Source organism: Lepidochelys olivacea (genome assembly GCF_965140295.1).
Source record: "Lepidochelys olivacea isolate rLepOli2 genome assembly, chromosome: 11".
In the NCBI taxonomy this organism is placed as follows: Eukaryota; Metazoa; Chordata; order Testudines; family Cheloniidae; genus Lepidochelys; species Lepidochelys olivacea.
Genome location: NC_140421.1, coordinates 74,476,473 through 74,500,624, shown reverse-complemented (window position 1 = coordinate 74,500,624; position 24,152 = coordinate 74,476,473). Strand labels below are relative to the sequence as shown.

At 41.7% G+C, this 24,152-nt stretch overlaps 1 protein-coding gene across 5 annotated transcripts in view; it reads right to left on the bottom strand.

Annotated features, from left to right (window-relative positions):
- HDAC4 (histone deacetylase 4) overlaps positions 1-24,152 on the bottom strand; it is a 467,144-nt gene that overhangs the window by 66,341 nt on the left and 376,651 nt on the right. For all 5 annotated transcript variants that reach the window (XM_084643125.1, XM_084643127.1, XM_084643129.1 and 2 more), the window contains 4 exons: positions 22,940-23,197; positions 13,986-14,172; positions 7,590-7,723; positions 2,260-2,380 (listed from right to left, as the gene is read on the bottom strand). In XM_084643125.1, coding sequence (XP_084499251.1) covers positions 2,260-2,380; positions 7,590-7,723; positions 13,986-14,172; positions 22,940-23,197 — 700 coding nt within the window. The remainder of the gene's footprint in view (positions 1-2,259; positions 2,381-7,589; positions 7,724-13,985; positions 14,173-22,939; positions 23,198-24,152) is intronic.

Sequence of the window (24,152 nt, the reverse complement as noted above, 5' to 3'; positions counted from 1 at the left end):
TCCAGACCTCAAGGCATATGGGTGGGGCATAGGCAGCCGTCCTTCGCTTCTGTACTACTCCAAGTATCAGATACACCTTTGGAATAGCACTGTTCTACCTAATAAACACCACCCCCAGCTGCCCACGTTTTTGATGGCATGCTCGGTTTCATTTAAAAAAGGTGGCAGTCATGATCCAGTGGGGGAGAAGATGTATATGTTGCTTATTTGTCTAACACAGAGCAAGAGTTTTATACTGTCAAAGACATGACGTTTGACTTTCTTTACAGAGTGCATGTGCCACTCACACAGCCAGAAGTTCGCAGCTCAGATTTCTCTGGATTTTGAAGAGGTGGTAACTGTCTCAAACTTAGCAATAACCACAGTGCTGGCTAGATTTTTAAACACCTGCTGTATAGTTTTCCTCTTTGGGGTTTTTACATAGCTACTGAACTTGGAGCAAAGCCTTGCCAGCTCTCTTACTGTGAGTATTAGCTCCACTGAAGACCATCAGGTTAATCCCCTTTTCACACCATCAATCCCAGCTATGGTTTTCTCAAACTGCAGATTCCAGGACCATGTCTCTTACTCTGGACTCCCAGATGAGAACTTCCAAAACTATTATTCAAACCTATCACCTGATGCTGGTAACAGGCACTTGAAAATTACAGAAGAAGAGAAGGTGTCTGCATGAGTATACTCAGGTAAGACGTTCATTTAAATGTGACTTGGGTGTTACTGGTACAGTCTTTTTCTGAGCAGCAATCCCTAGTTTGTACAGTAGGAAAGAGGGAAAGTCTACAGTCTATGACTAATATACTCTTCCTTATTCAGGAAGGCTCCAATCTTCAGAGGGAAAAAATAACCTCAGAGGATCCACTATATAATTACAATGAATGCTTTGCCACTCAGCCAGTAATACTTGGAAAACAACCTAGCAACAAGCAGTTACTCTGCAGATCTTCCTTTTCCCACCCAGCTCCCAGGAACTAGCTTGGTGAAATGAGCACTCTAACAGGGCTGTGTAATTTTAATATGATACATATCACATATAATACACACAAAATTCATCCACTTGACAACAATGAAGCATGGGACCATCAGAAAAAGATGAACATGGGACTAGATGGGTTAGGGGACTGGTAAGGGGATACAGAACCTTTCTCTTTTAGACCAGTGGTTCTCAACTGGGGTACTTGTACCCCTAGGGGTACACAGAGGTCTTCCGGGGGTACATCAACTCATCTATATATTTGTCTAGTTTTACAACAGGCTACAGAAAAATCACTAGTGAAATCAGTACAAACTAAAATTTCATACAATGACTTGTTTATATGGTTCTATCTACTATACACTATACGTAAGCACAATATTTATATTCCAATTGATTTATTTTGTAATTATATAGTAAAAATGAAAGAGCAAGCAATTTTTCAGTAATAGTGTGCTGTGATACTTTTGCATTTTTATGTCTGATTTTGTAAGCAAGTAGTTTCTGAAGTGAGGTGAAACTTGTGGGTACACAAGACAAATCAGACTCCTGAGAGGGGGACAGTAGTCTGGAAAAGCTAAGAGCCCTCTTTTAGATCACCATTTCAAATCTGCCTGCGGTCACCATCTCTCACCATCTGACAACTGTTTGATGGTGTGAATCCGGTTCTTAGGGGGACAGGACCAGCATCACAAATTCTATACACCAGCTGGTATCCTGTGACAAGCACAGCAGAGAGTCCAAGGGTAAAATGGGTATGGAGACTAAACTACCTTCTCCTCCTTGGTGGCAGTCCCTCTAGGTCTTTGGCACTTTAAATAGAGGAAATAAAGGTATTTCTATATTGCAAAAAAAACAAACCACGGCAGTGAGTCTCAGGAGTCTGGGTCAACTGACTCGGGCTCACTCTACAGGGCTAAAAGTAGCAGAGTAGACATCCCCACTCGGTCTGGAGTCGGGCTCTGAAACTCAGTGAGGGAGAAGGATCTTGGGCTCCCACCCGAATAAGAACATCTACATTGCTACCTGCAGCCCTGAAGTGCTGGCTGAAGTCACCTGACCCAGGCTCAGAGGCTCACTGCCATGTTTTTTTCCCCAGCATAGATGTACCCTGGAAGGAAGAGGAAACCAAACACTCTATCACCCGTCCCACTGAAGCGCAGCAGAGATGACCTGTGGCATTCAGAGTGGTGTACACTCAGTAACTACCGGGGTCAGTGTTATAGCTAACTACGTTACTTTATGAATATAGGACCAAAGAGATAGTGAAGCACGATCCCCTGCTGTACCTAGAAGTTTCTTGCTGTCCAGTTTCTGTCTGTTCAAAGGGTTTGTGCCATACAGCAGCGTATGCGCCTCCGAGTGAACTGTCTGTAGCTCTTCTAGAGTTGCTTTTCTTCCACGAATACACTGCAGGGGGAAAGGAAAGAAGTGGTACAATTATATTTACTACAATTGCCTAGCTTGTCTCTTTATTTCCCTTTGGCAAAAAGGAATTACTGTTGGAAGTTATATTGCACTAAGGGTTTGTTTTATTTAAATTACAGGTTAAAAACAATTTTCTGCTGACAAATATTTTTACTTAACTGATGCAAAAATTCTGATTTTGTTTACTCACAAAGATACATTTTTAGTCATGAGAAGGATTTCTGCTTAATCCCATTAATTTATATGTAAAATAACCTTTTGGACTTCTTAAAAAATACATGCGCCAAAACCTTTGCTGAATTGCACAGCAGCTATTCTCATATTGATGTGTCAGGATTTAGTAGTACAAATCATTTCCATGAATAAGAGGCACCCACATAAGCTGCTCCCTGATGGAAGAACAGTGTTCCAAACCTGCACAAAGAAATCCCACCACAACTAATAATAGCTGAATGGCAAAGACTTTGGGGCTTCTCTTCAGAGGAGCAACTAAGGATTAATCAAAATCTTTTTGCTCTAAAAACTGGGCTGGAGATCATGCAAGGTCAGACTTGAGATTCCGACCTGATTTAGGGTATGCCAGAAAAAAAAACAGAACAATGTTTCTCCTCCATGCTCTTATTTACAGCTGGAACCAGCAAGTGTAGATGAACACAGAGAATGAAATCCTGGCTTCAGCGTAATCAATGGCAAAACTCCCATTGACTTCAATGGGGCCAGGATTTCACCCAGAAGGTTTTACAACTTGGACCTTTTCCCTAATTTCAAAAAAAGTTCAGTCTGCATTCCGGGCAAGGCTTAATGTTTAACTCATTTTCACTCAGGTCTAATTGCTACGACTGAAATTCACCTCTGTGCAGTGGGCCAGCAGAAGGCCTGTGCAACAATGAAGTGCTATTTTGAGGTGTGGAGTGGGACTTAAGCAGTGCACAGACTTTGGCCTGATCCCCGATATAAGAATGAACTTTACCCAACATGAAAATGGCATTTGGATTCTCTCTCATTCTAGGGAAAAGGCAGTAACTTTCCAGAGCTAAGGAAGTGACAGACTTTCCATTTTAAGTAGGGGTTTGTAACCTTCTCTAAAATGTCACAAAGGAAATACACAGCTTGGACAAGAAAGCGTTACCTTTGGTGATGTGGAAACGAGAATTTTTGGGGGCTAAGTGTGCTGCAAAAGTTGCTTTGTTTATGAAACATATGAGTGTAAAAACACAAGTGTTTTAGGTGGTTCAGAATTTATCCTAATGTGCTTGGGGTATTTTTGGTCACAGTGTCTCTAAAATGAGTTATTTTTTTTTGTGTGGCTTTCCTTTAGAATAGAATGAACTTTGGCATTTTCCTGACAGCATGATTTGTATTTTCAATATACTAATATGAGAATTCCTGTATCAGTGTGCTCTGTTCGCAGCATGTGGAGGTCCCAGGAGCACCAGAAACTACGGAATACTCTGCCAAAGGATTGGCACACTGGAGACATTCACAAGGCCGTTGTGCACACTTTACAAAGTGCTCAGCAGATTACACACCTCTTCTACAGACCCACTGCAGCCTAGACCAAGAAGGGACAACTTATTAAAACTCCCATAATCCTGCCTTTTAGCATTATATGTCCAAAATGTACAATTTAAAAACTTCCTAGAAGAGAAAGGCAGAACTTCCTCTAAAGATAGGGCCAAATTGTTCCTTGCAGTCCTGAAGAGATGCATATGGGAGCACAAGCCAAGGATTATCCCTACTGTTTTGAAAGGACTGCCATGAAATATCTTTAATTCTACATGAGGGCAGTCATCAGGACTACAGAAACTGGAAGGATGTGGTTCACATCTCATTCAGAGCACAGCAATACTTCCAACAATTCAGCACCTGTTCTAGTGCAGAAGTCTCCCCACTGGCTGTGGGCTCAAAATCTTGGGCAACTACAATGTCTGATATTCCAGAGAGGAGTGCACTACCTAGTGAGCCACACTGACACCTGTTAAACTGTACAAAGGCAGCATCTTCTTTCAGACAACATTGTAGGGCATAATGCTGGTACACAAATCAAGCTAATCAGAAGGGATGTCTCAAATCCGTGGTGCAAGCCGTATTCTGGTGTTTAAAAATGTATTTGCACAGGAGGTAGTTTTATAAAGTCCTTAAGCCTTAAACCAAGAAAACAAAGCATAGCAGGAAGCTTCTTCCACTCTCACGATTTGAGTCACCTGTCCAGTTAAGTTCGGCTTTTGTTTTTATTTTCTTTAAACTCTACTGCTAAGATTTTCTGAGGATAAATGCTGATGCAAAATACACAGTCATGTTACAGACGAAGTAGCTGCAAAAACACTAGCCCCAACGAGTTTGAAAATAACCTCCAAGAAAAAATTCTTTCCCCTCTTTTCTGCCTTCCCTTCCTGCTCATGATCAATCTGTTTCAATTATTCCTTTATCCCTTCTCTCTTTCGTGTTTTCCCCCTGCCTAGATGCCGTTCTTGTTCTCTGGACAGATGAACTGACTTGTCCTCAACTGCTGCCTTTTTTTTTTTTTTTTTTTTTTTTTTAAGATTTTCTGGAATAATACATTGTGTTAGTTGTATTATCTGACTATGCACAAATAGAGGAGAATGGTAGCAGTTCTCCAAATCTTCATCTGGAAAACAGCTGCATCTCTGCTGATTTCAAAGGAGAACTACCATTAACACCAGTGGAGGACTTGACCCTACATGTGTAATAAAAAAGTAAAGTGAAGCTCTGAGTGTGTTTGTCTCCCCAAAGTCTGTGCCCAATGGGAGGCTAGAAACACCACTCTCTCTTCTAAATAATATCATAGTCTTCTTAGATACTGTAGATTTCATGTTGTTCAAACCTTTTTTCTGTATTTCCAGTAAAACGTATTTTATTCTTCTCAGGAAACACATAGTTGTACATATACTTTGTGGAGACAAGCACACCTCAGAGCTTCACTTTACAACCAAAACATCCTTTTAATGTAGAGTTTTTGTATTTAATAAGTATACAACGTGCCTAGGAGGAGCTTTCTATTTCCAATGTCAGGAATGAAAAATCAAGCCAAACTCTAGGACACTCCTACCAATTCCTCTGGGCCATTCAAGTTCCCTGACATAAGACCTATAGATGAAGCCTGATATCTGCAACAGTTTGCAGTGCACCCCAGCCTTATGGGGAAGAGAAAAGGGTTATTTAGAGTCAGTGCAAACAAGGGACCGGCAGACTCCAACATGCCAGCACAAGTCACTCAAACCTGAAAATTCTTCCTCCCCAGTCACCTGTTATAGACATTTTGCATCCTGCATTCTGATATTGCCTAAATACAAAACAATATATTGTATACATAGTCTTAACTGCACACCAGTGTGTAACCCTTTACAGAGCTAGAACCTACTGGAGAGTTTTAAGAAGAGATGAAGAGGAAGGATGTGACTCAGGGGCTTGGAAGTTCCAGAGAGATGACTCAGTGGGTCAGTACAACTTAATGAGTGATCCCAATTAAAGTGGCTCAGAGGGGAGGAAAAGAGGAACTCCAAGATTAGGAATGAAGTGAGTGGGTGGCAAGGAGGCAGATGAGCCAGGAGATGGAAAAGGGGGAGGAGTCCAGGCACCATTTTGAAGACAAGGAAGGGGCTGTGAGACGGGTTTGGAGAGAACTAGGAAAGCAGTGGAGAAGAAAGAGCAGGAAGACCATTGGAATCTGGATGCTGCAGTGGAGTCATAGCATTCTGGGCACCCGGAAGGTTACAGACTAGAGACTGAGGAAGATCGTAAGAAAGGACATTGTCAAAGGAAAGACAGGATGTGATTAATACATGGTTAAGGCTTTCAGGAGAGCAGGGCCAAGATGAGGTTGTAGGCTACCAATGTTCAGAAGATAATTACAGACCAGGGAAATGTGGGAGGAAAAATGTTGAGTGTCAAACATAACTCCCATATTTCCGCTCTTGGGAGCAGTGTGAAGGGCCAAATTAAAGTGGGTAACAGTTGTTTAAACTTTACAGATCAAAGCACTTTATTGCCACGTGGAGACTGACTGCGATACAGAGGTAGGAGATGAGGCAATTAATACCGCATGGTTTAAGCATTGCTCGTAAAAAGCTGACCTAAATGACAATAGTTTGTTTGTCTTGTGTATATTTTTCAAAAGAGAGAGAGAGAGAGAATAATCCCAAAGTTCCATTCAATTTGACTTTTTAGACACAAACCAGTCTCAACTCTTTCTTGTTCTCTATATAAAGATGCAAGCACTAGAAGTATAGCTAATGACAATGCTGCCCCCAAGTGGTTAACCTTCCTTACTGCTCAGAAATTATTTCTAATCAAACTAGCTTAATCAGAGGAAGCTGTGCAATATGCAGTTTCCTCAAGATAAACCATTATTATAGGAATTTAGTTACATCTGTGTGCCTTCGTTAGTCTCCTCCTGGTCTCCACAGCAGAGATGGACAACTAAATTAATACAAACCATACTGACTCTCTGATCTGCAGGACCATAAATCCCATTAAAACCCCTTCTTCTTTTGCAGGACATCAATCTTAGCTAGACCATCAAGTTCACCACAATATTAAAAGGAAAAAAAATGCCACAGAAGCACTGGAAATAGCAAATTAAGGATCGAGTTTAACCAATAACTCCTGTTATTATGGCCTGGGGTTAAAATACAAAACTTAATTTACAATAGCAATAGATATTGAACTCCTACAAGAGTCAATGCTATATAAGTATTTCACTTTAGTGAGAGTAATACCAAAAAATTACACGACTGACTCCTACTGCAAATATTGCAATAACTGTTGGCCAGACATACACTATGGAGTTCTATGAATTCTGTGATTGTAAAAGTCACAGTAATGCAATGAAAGTGGACAACCAGAAAAGCATTCATGGCAGATACAAACAGACAAATAGAAACAGTTATGTATGAATGGGTTAAACATAAGACACATTTGGAAGAACCCAGCCTGCAGTCAGATCCATGAAAATCTAAGAACAGAATCTGGTACTAGTTTGTGTGCCCATGTGGCAATCAGAGATCCAAGTTGCAAATTCAGGATGCTGGTCTTTAAAAGCAGAATGTTGGAGTCCCTTAAAATGCACACATGAAAACCTGCAGCAGAACCAAAATGCCAAGTCTGTTCTCTCCCTCCCAAACACATGACAAACTACATGTCTGCCCATTCCTGTGGCAGTACTTATTACCTCACACTTGCCACGGAGGCCTGTCTCTTGAAGCCGGGACCAGATGCTCTGGATTCTCCCTGCATGCTCTGGGTGGCTGTTTGTGTTTCCACAGGTACACTGGTGTTTCAGCATCAAGGTGTCATAGACAAGGCCTGCAGCAGAAGTTACAAAAATTGCTTGCAATAAAGAAACTATCTCGTGAGACATGAAAAAAAAAACCCTCTGCTGTGGACTAGAGCACATTGTATTGAACAGAAACCCTACACAATGGAAATATTCATTCCACAAGCGGATGAAGAGCATTAGGAAAACAAAATTGTAGTAAAATTGTGGGGACTGGAGTCAGTGATCCAGGATTCCAGTCATAGTATATATATCAGGGTTGGAAGGGGCCTCAGGAGGTCATCTAGTCCAAACCCCTGCTCAAATCAGGACCAATCCCAATTTTTGCCACAGTCCCTAAATGGCCCCCTCAAGAATTGAACTCACAACCCTGGGTTTAGCAGGCCAATGCTCAAACCACTGAGCTATCCCTCCCTCTCTCTGTCCTGTGTTCTTAACTTCTAAGGTGGCATTGTATTATCAATCATGCACTGACTTCTCCCTGTTGGAAATTCTCAGTGTATTTGGAAAAGAAATGAATCATTAATACTAATAGAGGACGAATCTGTACGGTTTATAAAAGCAGATGTACAAATGAAAGCAGGTGAAAGCACAGATTTAGGCAGACATGAGTATAAGAAAGCATTATAAAAGGACACTACATTTCTATGACTCTCACATTAAGTGCTATTACAACTGCTGATAAAATGCTTCCAGGTTTTTGGATTAAGGAACAAGCGGATACATCCCTGGAAGGGTCTTTGCTCCATAAAATAGTTTGCTTTAAAGTCTTCACATCAAGGTTACTTGGCAACACAAGATTCAAGGTACATGGAAAGCAGTTTATTAGCACACACTTAGGGATAACTATTCAATGTGTTACATGGGAATTTAGCAGTGTTATTTCCTTTAAACATGGGAGTCAAGAGGCTGAATCCCTGTGAAACAAGATTTATCCAATCTCAACAATGTAGGTGACTCTGATACATGTTACACTTCCACCCAGTTACACTTCTGGACCAGGATTTGAGAGTTTAGGTCAAATACACCACTGAACAAAACTACCAGTTTTTCCACAATTGTGTACTCTGGGGAATAAAGGATGGCATTTTTTGCTTAAACAAAACGGACATAGTGAAAAGTTTAGTTCTAGCCTTCCCTTAAGTCAGAGATAAGTTTATGTTGGGGAGCACCCAAAAATCTTTGAAATATCAGGGGGTCCAGAGGATGCAGGATAGATTTGCTATTAGTGTTGCTCCTTTGAAAGCCAACCAGTTTGCCAAAGCTGTCTTTCCACTGTGCACGGGGGCCAGTGCTGACCCTTTCAGCCATTAGGGGAAGTTGTCTGGCAATTCCTCACTCTGCTCCAGGTTTTGGAACCTCTGAGTGCAGGAAAACACACAGTACCGCTCCAGAGGACAGAATGGAGCTCTCGTTAACTAAATGATTAATTTAACCAAAGTTCAATTAATCAGGGCTTTACAACAAATATTTATAAGAGTGCCCACCTGTCTGCTTCTTTCTGAATTATTCTGCTCCATTAGGAGCTGTTTGGGCAATACCAAGCAACACAAACTGAAGTTGAAGAGAGGATGTGGGCTAGTATAATGGTTAGCTATTGTTTTTGACTTCAGCACCGGGAAAGAACACTGGATTTTGCTCTGTCTCTATCTCAAATATATACCTATTATATATAGGGGACATGCATGTACATATCACATGGGTGTGTGCTTACGGATAAAAAACAGATGGTACAGTATTTTATATAGATAAATTCATACATTTACAGAAGAGGTGATGGTAGGATGGGCTACATATTCTCCTTAGGTAAGTTTGGAGAGGAACCATAATTCAGAAAAAGTCCAATCTAATTAAATTCTAAAACTCTTCCCACCCCTGGTTAAACAGTGACAACAGCAGTAATTCACTGAAGTTTATCTTGTATAGTATTTATGCATTATTCCCCGTTTTTAACATCTATAGCTACGGGAAAGAGTAGGACTGAACTTCCTCTAATTGAGGACACTGTGTTGCACAGAGAAAAAGTAAATGCTTGACCATTTAAATTTAAAATACAAAACTACTTTGGCCATTACAGGTTCATTGCTGGAAAAATATTCCCCAAGGTGTGGGAACAATCATTTTTAAAGGTCAGTACTAAAGCCAACCGGCTTTTCTTGGCAGGATAAACATATGATTTGAGGTTCAGATCATTATGTTGCTTCTGCAGAGAAGAGAATAAATGCCCTTCATCAGAAATAAAAAAATGCTTTAACACAGAATATTAGAATAATTTATGGAATTCATCTTCACAGGAGATCAGAAGCTGGATAACTGCAAACCAATGGCCCAACTCGGGAATCCTTATTCAAGTGAGTAAAATTGTACATGCACCAGAATTCCAATTAATGTCAATGGATCTACTTGTGTTAGCAAGAACACAGGGTCAGACCTCTAATGTAACCAACCTTATGCTAGTTGTCATTTACCCTTGTGCAAATGCAAACTACTGCCATTCCGAGTTTGCAGGGTTTACATCTACTTTCCTCTCACATAGCGCAAGTACAATGTCATGCTTCAGGACATGAAACTGATTGCCTGCAATAAGCAGGAAGGGTTGTTTTCAATTTCGTATGTACTAATGCAACACACTCCTCAAATATGCAGTATGCACCGCACCCCTCCCCCCCCCCGCATATTTTCCCTGCAATATACCCTTCAAGCATTAGGAACTGGTTACTGCTAGAGACAGGATAATGAAATAGAAAGACCCAGTGATTTGATTCTGTATGGCATATCGATGTTCCTAACTCTCCCAAGAAAATGCATTAGAAGGATTTACTATACACTTTAGAAATAAAAGTGATAAAAAATTAGAGGCAATTTTTAATTCATTTGCTTAGTTTACACGAGGCTGATCTTTTAAAGATGCACTATTGGAGTCTGTTGACCTCTTTGGTCAGTTTGGTTAGGACCTCAAACCCAGATTCTCTTTTCAAGCCACTTCTTAAAAAGTGGATTATTTAAAAATTAATTTCAAATCCTAATTTACTGTAAAATTCAAGGCACTTAATTACAATATTAGACTTCAAAAATAGTCACCATTACAACTGAATCTTTTCCAGTATAACTATGGCTGTGTGTATGAGACCATGTTGTGACAGAATGCCCTAGAGCTTTTCTCTGTTTGTCCTTACAAATATCTTAAAAAATTTTCATTCCCCACCCTCCAAATCAGTATTTTCTATATCAAGTGGGCAGAACTTCAATTCAAGAAAGTAACTCTCTGTACCAAATCTAATCGGGTAAATCTCTTCTAGAATGTGAATGGAGTATGCCTGAAACATTTTGCTTTTACATTCTGTGACTATCTCACTGAAATATTAATGTTTTAAAATCTGAAAGCTCTTCTGTTACTCTGAGCTGCAGTAATAAAATGGAACATTCCTTTCCAGCCAAGGTAATAAGATATGTACCAAAAACACTTGTCTAAAAGATTCTCCCTCACCCCCGCTCAAGAAAGAAAAAGAAAGAGTCACAATTCGAATAAGGGCAGAGGAGGATTTAAATGCACCATTTATAATGGTATAAGGAAAAAACAAAAATATTCCTTTTCCTCAACATTTTCTATTACCCAATTGCAATGGTACAGATAGCAGGATTGTGACTCTCCTTGCACCTTATGTTGGTTGTCATCTGTACTTGTGCAAGTGCAAAATGCTGCCATTCGAATTTTAAAGGATTTTACACCCCACTTTCCACTCATTGCATGAGTATAAATGATGCACAATGATGCGCAATAATGAGCACAATGTTCAAGGTAGCGGAGAATCGGGCCCCTAGAGTTAAAAACATTTCACAAATTAAATGTTGTGAAAAGGATATTAACCAGATAAAATACATTAAGTACTCTGCACATTATTGTCTTGTCACAGTATTGTGTGTCTCATACAATGTAAAGGTAATGTGGGTTTCTTCTCGTTTTAAGCAATTTTTTAATCCTACCTGAACACTTATTTTCTTTAATTTGACGTCTACAATTGTAGAATTTTGAGCAGATTTATTTACAGTTTTCAAAATCACTACTCTTATTGTTCCACTCTAATAGATAATTACAACTGAAATTACGAGGCACATATTTAAGTAAAATGTAAATCCCATGATAGTAAATGTTACTGTACAGTCAAATTTTGTAGAGATTCACATGACTGATACTGCAACTTAAATGATGAAGCTGGAAACAGATAAGGGCAAGTCATGACTCAACATCTAAAATGTATGTAGGATCCATAATCTTGAAGACTGGGATTTTCAAAGTGGCCTAAGAGAACTAGGTGCTCACTGACCACTGACCTTCAATGGGGTTTGGGTGCCTAATTCCCTTAGGATCCTTTGAAAATGCCAACACACACTATTGTATCCTTGCCCTTTCTGGTGCCACTACTGACTGCTTATTGTTGTTTCCATTAGAAATCCAGGTATGCAGACATTATAAAAACTTGACATTATAAGGCCTGATTTTCAATAAGCAGGCAACTGCTTGAGCATGTGCACTGCTAGACATGCATACCCAAATTCCCAGCCGGCATGCACAGGCACCAAAGGCTCACACTTTACATCTAACTGCTGTTATTAATGTAGGCCAACAAACTTACAGACCAAGCTGATTGTCTTTCCTGGTGTGGGAAAATACTGGTTTATCCACTTAAAGTTATTTAGCACAAAGAAAAGAAAAACAGGAATTGTGATTTGGCCTGAGACTTTTTTGCACACAGTCACATTCATTAACGGCCTTTGGTACGTTGGGAAGAAATCAGTTACAAAACTCTTTGTAACTACCTAACATAGGAACTGAAAAACTCCATATAATGACAGATTACCCAAAACAGAATTTACCAAAGAAAATAGAATGGTTTCAGAGTAACAGCCGTGTTAGTCTGTATTCGCAAAAAGAAAAGGAGTACTTGTGGCACCTGAGAGACTAACCAATTTATTTGAGCATGAGCTTTCGTGAGCTACAGCTCATGAAAGCTTATGCTCAAATAAATTGGTTAGTCTCTCAGGTGCCACAAGTACTCCTTTTCTTTTTTCAAAGAAAATAGAATGCATTTGAAAGGATTTTGATGATGGTCCTTAATGGCTTAGGAAGGAGCAAACTTTTCTTTCTTTTGGTCTCTGGGGGAGAACAGCATCCTACAAATATTTACACACTTTGGTAGCTGATCCAAGAATGAGGAATTGTGCCTACCTACCTTCCATGATGGGGCTAGTTTGGACTATAACAAGAAAACAATATTATAAAATGTTATAAAAAAGCCCATTATTGCATATTTACAATTTAAGCTCAGCTGCCAGACCACTTACAGTATGGACTGAATATTTTTCTTTTCTTTCTCTCTCGCCCTCTCTCTTGCAATGCAACAGTGAAATCAAACTGTAAAAAATCTATTTAAAACCAATGTCTCTCTCCTACACAAATATCCATTCAGTGCAGGAGGGTCAGGCCATCAGGTAATCCGACGGCTATCCTACCTTAAGACAACTGGCTACCATATGCCATCTCTAAAGTGATCTGCCTCTGACATACCCCCTTCCTGCTCCTTATACCAGGGAAGAGCAGGAGCTGATTGGCAGAGCTAGCTCCTATGTCAATGATACAACAACTGAGAGTTTCCCACGTCCCCGGGAGGAATTCACAACTAGGCTGCTGCAGCCAGACCACAGCCTCTTTGTGACACTTAGGAGGTGCAAAAGGGCTTGAACTGGGGCAGAGAACATGGTCCAAAATCTGCTTGGAAGTAAATTCAGAGTTCAGGCTAGAAGCGTTGCTTGGTATATTGTCCTTTATCAATCATGCTGTGCTTCTTCCTTCCTCATGTTTACATCAACCGCCTGGTTTAGTCTGAATTGGCCTTGTTTCTGGGAGTGTACAGTCATAACACTGCATCACTTTCACTTTTTTTTTAAAGCTTATTTAAAATACATATATAGTATTCTCCCTTTTTAGGATCTCTCCCTTTGGTGATGGAGGGTGTGGACTGGGGGAGGGGAAGAGGAAGGGGAAGAAGGAATATGATGTATAATGACTGACCCAGATTGTTCCACCCCTACTTAGCCACAGATCCTGGGATTAGCCACAGCCAGAATAATGTCCTGGCCTCCAACTGATAGTTGGGAATACACCAGGTTTGGGGGTGGCTTTTTCACGGGAGGGCAATCCTTGCCTCCTCCAACGATGTGTTAGTGTTACCCATTCCACTTCTACACGGTCACAGCCACATCCAATCACCCTCCAGTGCCCTGAAACATTACCTGTTGTGAACCTTGGCTTAGTGGGTGGCTCCTGTACGGACATGGGGAAGGTGGCAGATGCAGGTGAGGACTGTGCACGAGACAGAGGCCGATGTCCTCCAAAAGACACTGGGATGCCAGCTGCCTCCATTGATGCCTGGTAGTTTCTCAGCTGGTGAATGCGTTGCTGCTCCAGTAGAAGGGCTTGCTGTTGGGGAGGATGGAAAGGAATATAAGGGGACGGTTCATGCAAATATCACAATAAAAAAATGTTGGCGCAGAATTTTAAAAACAATTTTGTTTGGAGTTTTGGTTTGTTTCCTGGATACAGTGAACACACACATACATTAAAAAAATATATGAAGGTGTGCTAAAATAAAGGCCTGATCCAAAGCCCAAGGAAACAGTGGAAAAGGTCCCATTAAATTCCATGAGCTCTGAATCAGGGACATAGTACACACTCACTCACACTACAGAGTCTACGCACCCTTACACAGCTATTCAAGTGCAGCTTTTAAAAAGCTCGAATTTGCTTTTGGATACAAACCCACATGCTGACTTTGCAGCCTTACATGATTTACATTTTTGCTACTCAAGACCAACACTCTCCTTCTGAATGTGTGTAATAGTTGAGAGCTGCACATGAGTTATTACCCAGAGGCCCTACCTGTGAATGGATCAGGGCTGATGGCAGAATGTTCCCAGTGGAGGACCCTTCACTAAATGGCTTTCCCATATTGATCTATCAGACAAGGGTCAGGACCAAGGCAGTGCCAAGCTCATATACTTGTGCGGACACCCAGAAACAATTAAGACAAATTAACTGAAGGTGTTAAGTTAAATCACATTAAAACACTGCATAGACTGTCTACTTTAGAAATAGTCAAAGAATTTAAGGTGAGTGTCACCTTCTGTATATCACAGGCCACCAGGACGACCCGACACGCACACACTAAACCCAATAACTGAAATTAAACCAAAGTATTACAGACATCAGGAGACCAAACTATTATGTGCCACATGTGGAGAATAGGGGGTACTGAGGTGTACCAGTGCCTGAGGTCTTTGCAATGGCAGGCAATTACACAAGATACATCCAGATGATCCCAGCAAGAAACCTGCAGAGGAAGGCAAAATTTACCTCAGGACCCCTGCCAAGCTGACCTAGGGAAAATATTCCTTCGCTACCACTGGGCAGGACAACCTTTTCAGTGCTGTGGGCTGGATGCCAGTTGTGGGGCACCTCTGCAGTCCACATACAGAAATACATGGTGTAGAACATGGTGTCCTCCATGCAGCATAATTGTTCACATACAGCATATGAGATTATGCTGCGTGGATGATGCCGTTTTGCAGAGCAGGTGTGCTGTGGGGTGGGACGTTGGGTGTGTGTGGACGCTTCTGATGGCCATATGGAACCGCACTGCAGGCCAGATCTGGCCCACTGGCTGCCAATTAGACCACTGTTAGACCAATCCTGTGCATGTGGCAAGAACCAGCCAGCAAGCACCTGAGGGAGAGCAACCTCAGAGCACTGACTTTAGTTCCCAAAGTGGATTAAACTAAAATGAACTAAGACCATTTTACTTCTGAATGAGAGTGTCCACATGGGAGGTTAATAAGTTTTGAACTAATGCACTTTAACTTCATATCTTTAGTTAATTCCACTTAGCTTTTCGGAGTATCCCCATATAGAAAAACACTCAGTCTTTGTCTGAACGGTGAAGGATGTTTTCTTTTTAGGGTTGCTCAGGTAATTGTCTGAGATTAATACCTTATGTCTATATTTTTATTATGGCGGGGGAAGCTGTACATTTGGGAAGGATTCTTGCAGCAGCCAGTTGTTAGCACCATGATGGTAAATGCTGCTTAAGTATGTTTTATTAATGCAAATGTGCCCAAATGGTCAGGCAATAGGCTCATGTTTGTGTAAATCAAATAAATAATGGGCAACAGGAAGCATGGCTGCAAGCTGAAATCTAGAACGTAACTAAAGAACTCAAATGCTAGAAAAAACAGAAAGCTCTTACACTGGTCTCTGCAGCTCACCAAACCTAGGTACTGGCAGACTGCAAAGGGGAAGAAGTTCAAAAGCACAGAACCCTCATCTAGAGGGCAGACAGCAAGATCATCCCCGTCAATATGAACTGCCATGAGAGGGAATCTTCCAAGTAGCCAGGTACCAGCACTCGCACACTAAAGACTCTCAAACATCTCACAGTTGCAAATTAAAAGGAAACCAGTGCAGAGCTTTGAGCACAAGTACTATGCACTCAATGTGGCCCTCATGCTTGGAAGGGCAGACACACTCTGTACCTCTGAGTCAGGACTGTCCAATCTGTGGCCTTCAAGGCTCTAGACTGTGACCTGCAAGGGTTTGAGAAGATAGCATGGATGGGATGATGAATTGAAAATATGCTCCCTGATTTTTATGTTGAAGTGTTCAAATCAAACCCAGCACACTGGGGAGAAGTCAGGGGGCAGCTGGACTCAATTAGTTGCATGGAGCAATTGATTTGCATTTGACTCACAAAGGGCAGAGGGGCCCAGCCACTTGCCCTCAAACCCTTTCCTGGTCTGCAGGACATAGATGAACCTGGGCTAGGTAGGCTCTGGAAACATTAGGTTGCTTGGGATTTAAGTACTGAAAAGTGAGTGGGGCCAGTAACACAACTTGGGTCAGCTGACACCTTCCCCCTTTTTACTGCTGCCAGGACATGATGCCTTTGGGAGATATTTGAAGGTAATGATGTTACAGCCACTTGAGCCTCATTTGGCTCCCTGCTATTCGTAATGCACAGGTCTCGCAGCATTTCCACAAGGTCAACAAACTTCTGCTGTGCTAGTCCTACAGAGGAGGCTGCTTCCAGGGCCGAGGATTCCGTACAAAAAATACCCTTCCTCTTCCCCCTTCAATCTGGGGCTGACAGCTCGACTTAAACAAAATCCTCAGCCTGCTAACATCTACTAATCAAAGATGTATTTGTTTATTTTAAGTTTCAGAGTAACAGCCGTGTTAGTCTGTATTCGCAAAAAGAAAAGGAGTACTTGTGGCACCTTAGAGACTAACCAATTTATTAGAGCATAAGCTTTCGTGAGCTACAGCTCACTTCCTCAGATGCATATCGTGGAAACTGCAGCAGGCTTTATATATACACAGAGAATATGAAACAATACCTATTCCCACCCCACTGTCCTGCTGGTAATAGCTTATCTAAAGTGATCATCAGGTGGGCCATTTCCAGCTGGAAATGGTGGGCTGGAAATGGCCCACCTGATGATCACTTTAGATAAGCTATTACCAGCAGGACAGTGGGGTGGGAGGAGGTATTGTTTCATATTCTCTGTGTATATATAAAGCCTGCTGCAGTTTCCACGATATGCATCTGAGGAAGTGAGCTGTAGCTCACGAAAGCTTATGCTCTAATAAATTGGTTAGTCTCTAAGGTGCCACAAGTCCTCCTTTTCTTTTTGTTTATTTTAAGAGACTCACTTTTTCTCTTATATAGGAGGAGTAAAAGAGGCCCACAACTACAAACATGTGCACTATATTTTGAATAGCTAATACAGATTCAAAACCAAGGTGAGGTGAACTTTAACAACACTTTCAACTGAGCTTTCACAGCATTTAGCTCCATTTTAGTGACTGCTTCCCACACCACACCTTCTGTTAGTGGGTATTCTATTGCTGGATGTGGCCATCTATCTACATACACAAACATACTTTAAACAGCATCCACCATACTTAAACAGCCATGCAGGTCAGGAGGACAGTCCTGCATGCACCTTGCACAAGTTTTCCCCACTCCTAGCCACTTTATGCAATGTTTATTAATATATGAATATGTTTTTTTTTCTGCCCAAGTATGGTGACACACTGAGAAGTTACTACTATTTTCACAGATCATGGCTTTTTCTGTGGGCTGGACCATAAGACACAGATTTCTGGAGTTAGGAGGCAAAAGAGTATATATTTTATCTTTAAAAACCAAACTAGAACTGTACAATGCCAGAAACACACACAGCCTCCTGATAAAAATCAGTGATTTACAACAAATGTTACCATACTACAGCAGAAAAGAAAGGACCAGAGCCTCAACTGGCGTAAAGCGGCATAGAATCACTGACTTCAATGGAGCTACATCAATTCTCACCAGTTGAGAATCTGGCCAGTTATATTAGCAAAGGGAACAGAGAAGCAGAATTATGACAAGTGACCACTGGCAGAGATGTCCAGGTCTCGAGCACAGGCTTACGTAACACCTACTCTGTTTACATTCAAGGCCTAACATGATACCAAACAAGTAAATGAACGCTGTTTAACAGTCACCTTTGGAATTCTAGGTATTCCTGTGCAGAAGTCACAATTTATTTGCCTGTATTATTCACAGTTTACAAGGCTGATCTATTTAATGAAGGCATCTCAGGATTTTTTTTTCTAACAGTATTAAGTATTTTTCTGTTTTCTTGACTTTCTAGGTATGGATTAGATACAATCAGGCACTTGTTTCCTTCATCTTTAATCCACAGACCTGGCCTACAAGGTATACAGAACCCAGTGCAAAATACTCTATGTTAATTTATATATCCTAATTGTATTGCATGCAATGAGCATCCTGTGGTCTGGAGGCTGCTCTCCTTAACGCTCAGGGCTGCTCCTGTAGCTGTGGATCAGCTAACCAAAGGAATACATCTGTGATGCCGCCTTTCTGTGCTGCATGGAGGGGAGGTAGCATAGGAGCAGTTTTAGCACAAATATCACCTGAAGATTCCTTCAATTAGGAGGAATCCTCGAGCAGCCAGATGCCTTGCTTTAAGATTGTTTTGTGCTGTCAGAGTGGCGCAAACCAGTCACGCAGGAATTCCACTTTATTTTCTAAAGAAATGACATTTGTTTCCTAGGGTTGGCACATTGTTCTTTAGTGGACAAGTCATGTGTTGATGGTACGGCGGAGAAGGCTGCCCTACAGTGTCTGAATCTGACAAAAGCAGGGGCATGGACATTAGAAATAATCACTGTTTTCTTTCTGCCTAAATACAGGTCCAATTTGCATACTTTCAACCAAGCTAATAAACCTGGAACGATGTGTACTGTGTATAAGTCGTTACAAGGAATATACAGTTTTGCCCTGATGCTTCGCTTCCCCCCGTCAATCCAGCCACACTTCCTGTATGCAACGTCTGCAGATGACTTGGTATGCTGGCCAGCAAACATCTCATGGTGAAGAGTGTTGTGTTCCAGCTAAATCCCAAAGGACATGGAAATGTTTCCAAAGGTTGCATCATGCTGCAATTACAGCTAACATTATTTTCCACAGGCAATGGGGATTCACCAATTTGTAACATACCTCTCAGTTGCTTTAGGTAAAGCCCATGGAAGTCAATGAAAAAACTCTTATTGACTTAAATGGGCTTTGGATCAGGTCCTAATTGCATTGTCTTGTGACAGTACCTCCCCTCACTCCCCGCTTGTACTGAAGCACATAATACTATATTCATAAAATTCAAGTGCTCTCATCTCTGTGGACCATACATAGGTGCACTGCTGTCCTTCCTCCTCTTCTAATGGGGTTCAATATACAGCCATGTAATGATACCTCTAACCCGTCTATCTTCTAACCATATTTAGACATGGCAATGTGATGATGCTTATTGATATATTATTTAATTTCTATAATTCTAAGGATAAGTACTTCATTATTCTTTGCTTATTAAACTTATTAGATGACTGGGTTAATTTTAGAAATGCTTTCATAGAATCATAGAAGATTAGGGTTGGAAGGGACCTCAGGAGGTCATCTAGTCCAACCCCCTGCTCAAAGCAGGACCAACACCCACTAAATCATCCCAGCCAGGACTTTGTCAAGCCGGACCTTAAAAGCCTCTAATGATGGAGATTCTACCCCCTTCCCCCACCCCCAGGCAACCCATACCAGTGCTTCACCACCTTCCTAGTGAATACGCTTTTCCTAATATCCAACCTAGACCTCTCCCACTGCAACTTGAGACCACTGCTTCTTGTTCTGTCATGTGCCACCACTGAGAACAGCCAAGCTCCATCCTCATTGGAACCCCTCTTCAGGTAGTTGAAGGCTGCTATCAAATCTCCCCTCACTCTTCTCTTCTGCAGACTAAAGAAGCCCAGTTCTCTCAGCTTCTCCTCTTAAGTCATGTGCCCCAGCCCCCTGATCATTTTTGTTGCCCTCTCTCCAATATGTCCACATCCCTTCTGTAGTGGGGGCCGCAAAACTGGACACAGTACTCCAGATGTGGCCTCACCAGTGCCAAATAGAGGGGAATGATCACATCCCTCGATCTGCTGGCAATGCTCCTACTAATGCAGCCCAATATGCCGTTAGCCTTCTTGGCAACAAGGGCACACTGCTGACTCATAACCAGCTTCTCGTCCACTGTCACCCCTAGGTCCTCTTCTGCAGAACTGCTGCTTAGCCAGCCGGCAAAGTTAACGTAGTTCATGTAGTTAATCAACATGTACTTCAAATGTATACCAATTATAAATACTCTGACAGGTTTCAGAGTAGCAGCCGTGTTAGTCTGTATTCGCAAAAAGAAAAGGAGTACTTGTGGCACCTTAGAGACTAACAAATTTATTTGAGCATAAGCTTCCGTGAGCTACAGCTCACTTCATCGGATGCATTCTTGTTAGTCTCTAAGGTGCCACAGGTACTCCTTTTCTTTTTATAAATACTCTATGATTCACACATACTTGTCCCTTTAAAATCAATTATAATTGTACAGTAAAAGTTTTGTTATCCAGCATGTTGGGAGAATGGGGGTGCCAGTCAGTCAAAAATTCCAGTTAACTAAGTTATCCTTACCAATGGAATAACAATTTTCAAAGAATTAGAATACAGTAAAATGAATAAAGTATAAAAGAGGAGACAGGTACTCACCAATCCAGGAGTAGTACTGCCCTGCAGAGTGGTTGGTTTCTTGAAGCACTTAGGTATATACAGGTAAAGTTTTCTATACAGGAGGGTATCTTATGACACCACATATCACTATGGGCCACGCCTGGCATATACCCAGATCACTAAAAATACATTTAATACTAAAACTATATTGAACACAACTGAATCTTCCTTTGATGATTCAGAAGGCACTTCAGGATCTTGCAGTGCTCAGGGTCGTCATTATCAACATCAATTATCATTGTAAATATAGATGGTGTAGGAGATTGGGCTGAATCTGTCTGTAATGACCCTATGACACACCTGGAAGCGGCTTTTTTGAATCAATCCCTGATATCAGCTTGCTGACTTGTCTTCTGCCTCTTTTCATAGAATCATAGAATATCAGGGTTGGAAGGGACCCCAGAAGGTCATCTAGTCCAACCCCCTGCTCGAAGCAGGACCAATTCCCAGTTAAATCATCCCAGCCAGGGCTTTGTCAAGCCTGACCTTAAAAACCTCTAAGGAAGGAGATTCTACCACCTCCCTAGGTAACGCATTTCAGTGTTTCACCACCCTCTTAGTGAAAAAGTTTTTCCTAATATCCAATCTAAACCTCCCCCACTGCAACTTGAGACCATTACTCCTCGTTCTGTCATCTGCTACCATTGAGAACAGTCTAGAGCCATCCTCTTTGGAACCCCCTTTCAGGTAGTTGAAAGCAGCTATCAAATCCCCCCTCATTCTTCTCTTCTGCAGGCTAAACAATCCCAGCTCCCTCAGCCTCTCCTCATAAGTCATGTGTTCCAGTCCCCTAATCATTTTTGTTGCCCTTCGCTGGACTCTCTCCAATTTATCCACATCCTTCTTGAAGTGTGGGGCCCAAAACTGGACACAGTACTCCAGATGAGGCCTCACCAATGTCGAATAGAGGGGAACGATCATGTCCCTCGATCTGCTCGCTATGCCCCTACTTATACATCCCAAAATGCCATTGGCCTTTTTGGCAACAAGGGCACACTGCTGACTCATATCCAGCTTCTCGTCCACTGTCACCCCTAGGTCCTTTTCCGCAGAACTGCTGCCTAGCCATTCGGTCCCTAGTCTGTAGCTGTGCATTGGGTTCTTCCGTCCTAAGTGCAGGACCCTGCACTTATCCTTATTGAACCTCATCAGATTTCTTTTGGCCCAATCCTCCAATTTGTCTAGGTCCTTCTGTATCCTATCCCTCCCCTCCAGCGTATCTACCACTCCTCCCAGTTTAGTATCATCTGCAAATTTGCTGAGAGTGCAATCCACACCATCCTCCAGATCATTTATGAAGATACTTTTGCATAAAAGTAGAGTGCAGAATGTGCAGTTGCATAACGTGCTGGGCAGTAAACTAGTCCCGGTTACTAGATTGAAAATTTGCATTGGGGGATATCAGAAATGCCAGTTAAAAGAGCTTTCTGGTTGATAAAGTGACGGATAACACAGCTTTTACTGTATATGATCTGAATACAGCACCAAGTTATAGTGTGTACAGCAAAATGATGATAACACTGCTACCGAGCAAGCAGTTGGCTCAGTCCTCAAAATGGATCAGACCATCGTATGGTACCGCCAGGGCTTCAGTCCTCTGCCCACTACTGCTCTGTCCTACTTCGAAGGGGACCTATCCAGCATGCAGCTCACTGTGCTGTGGGGTTTTCCCAGGCATCTGTGCCCTTCACACTGCTGGGGATGTTTTGGCATGCTGGCAAATATTAAAAAAAAGCAGCAGCTCAGCACTACTTCTGCCTCCACCAAGAGGAAGATAGTCTATATCTCTTTCATTGAAACACCCTGCTGAGCTATGCTAGCATACACTGCCCTTCTAGCTATTTCATTATTACTGATATTAATCCATATTACTACCTCTGCGAACTTATCTCAAATACCCCATCTTTCTTTACATAGCCACAAAACAGGTACAGAGCAGACGGTGGCAGCAGAAGCTTACCAACAGTACAATGCCAGTCTGCTTCCATCCTATTCTAAGAGACCACTTTGTAGACACATTCTCACTCGGTTGTATCTTACCTGACGGAAGAGCAGCTCCTGTTCAGCTTGCCTCTGCCCTGGCTCTACTTCCGGTGGTGGCTCTGTTTCCTCTTCATCGCTCTCAAGGGGCTCTTGCTTCACCTGCACCATATTGGCCAACCCTTGCATCTCCTTTTGGCTTGAGACTCGGTCACTGTATGGCTCCTCCAAAAGCGCTTGGTGTTCTCGTAACTCCTCTTCTGTCTCCTCAGGGTGGCTTTCATGCTGGCGGGCTGGCTCGTTCGGTTTTGGTATCATCTGAAAACATCCCAGAGGTTAACTGATAAATAAAGTGTAACACATCAGAGTTAAAGCTGACTATGTTCTCAACTAAAGAATCAGCTTAATGAAAGCAAAATAAAAAGTGACTTAGTATTTCTTACAAACTAGCTCCAAAACAAAAGGATAATTATAGTAAAGAAAAAGACTGGGTTAGCCTATTAATCTCTTATCGGGGAAACAATGTCCTAAGTAACAATGATCCTCTTTTTTTGTTGTTTGATTTTTCTCTCAAGAAATTGGAATCCCCTAAAGCCTGTATGCTTTGCAGGCTGCTCCACTTCATTCAACGTCCGCAAGGAAACAACCATTTGGCAGTAAAAACCCAGAAGCAAACGAGTGACAGATTTGTTCTTGTCTGGGTTTCCTGTTTCCCTGTTTGCCAAGCCTCTTTCTGACATACTCATAAATTGCATCTTACAAAATGAAGCTGAAGTCGAGTATTTTAGTTGCTATAGGAGAGAAAAGTTGTGCTTGGTGATTTGTACCACAACTACAAAAATAAACACCAAGATTCGTGCTGCCCTGTACTTAGTCAAGTGCTGCTAATAAGCTTGTTTCCTCCAGCTGTCACACTCGCTTTGCAACCTCAGTTCCCAAATGTTTGGGAGTCCATGTGACTGTGACCCGAAGAGCCCCTCCGTACCAACTGGCAAAGGGTTTCCTGTTCTGTCAGCAACTCCTACCATGCCTGACAAATTCATTACACCTAACACACTGCTGTTGCAGAATCTAGCTATAAAGAATATCATGTGAGGTGTCAAATGGAAGTTGGTGACACACGGGTCACTAATATCACTGTGAAGTTTATGTACTAACACTACATGAGAAATTAAATATACAAACTAATATTAGGCTTTAAAGTCTGTAACCAAATAAAGGGAGAAACAAGTTTCTTCCAGTTCAGAGGCAAAGTAGTTATCTCTCTGTGTTA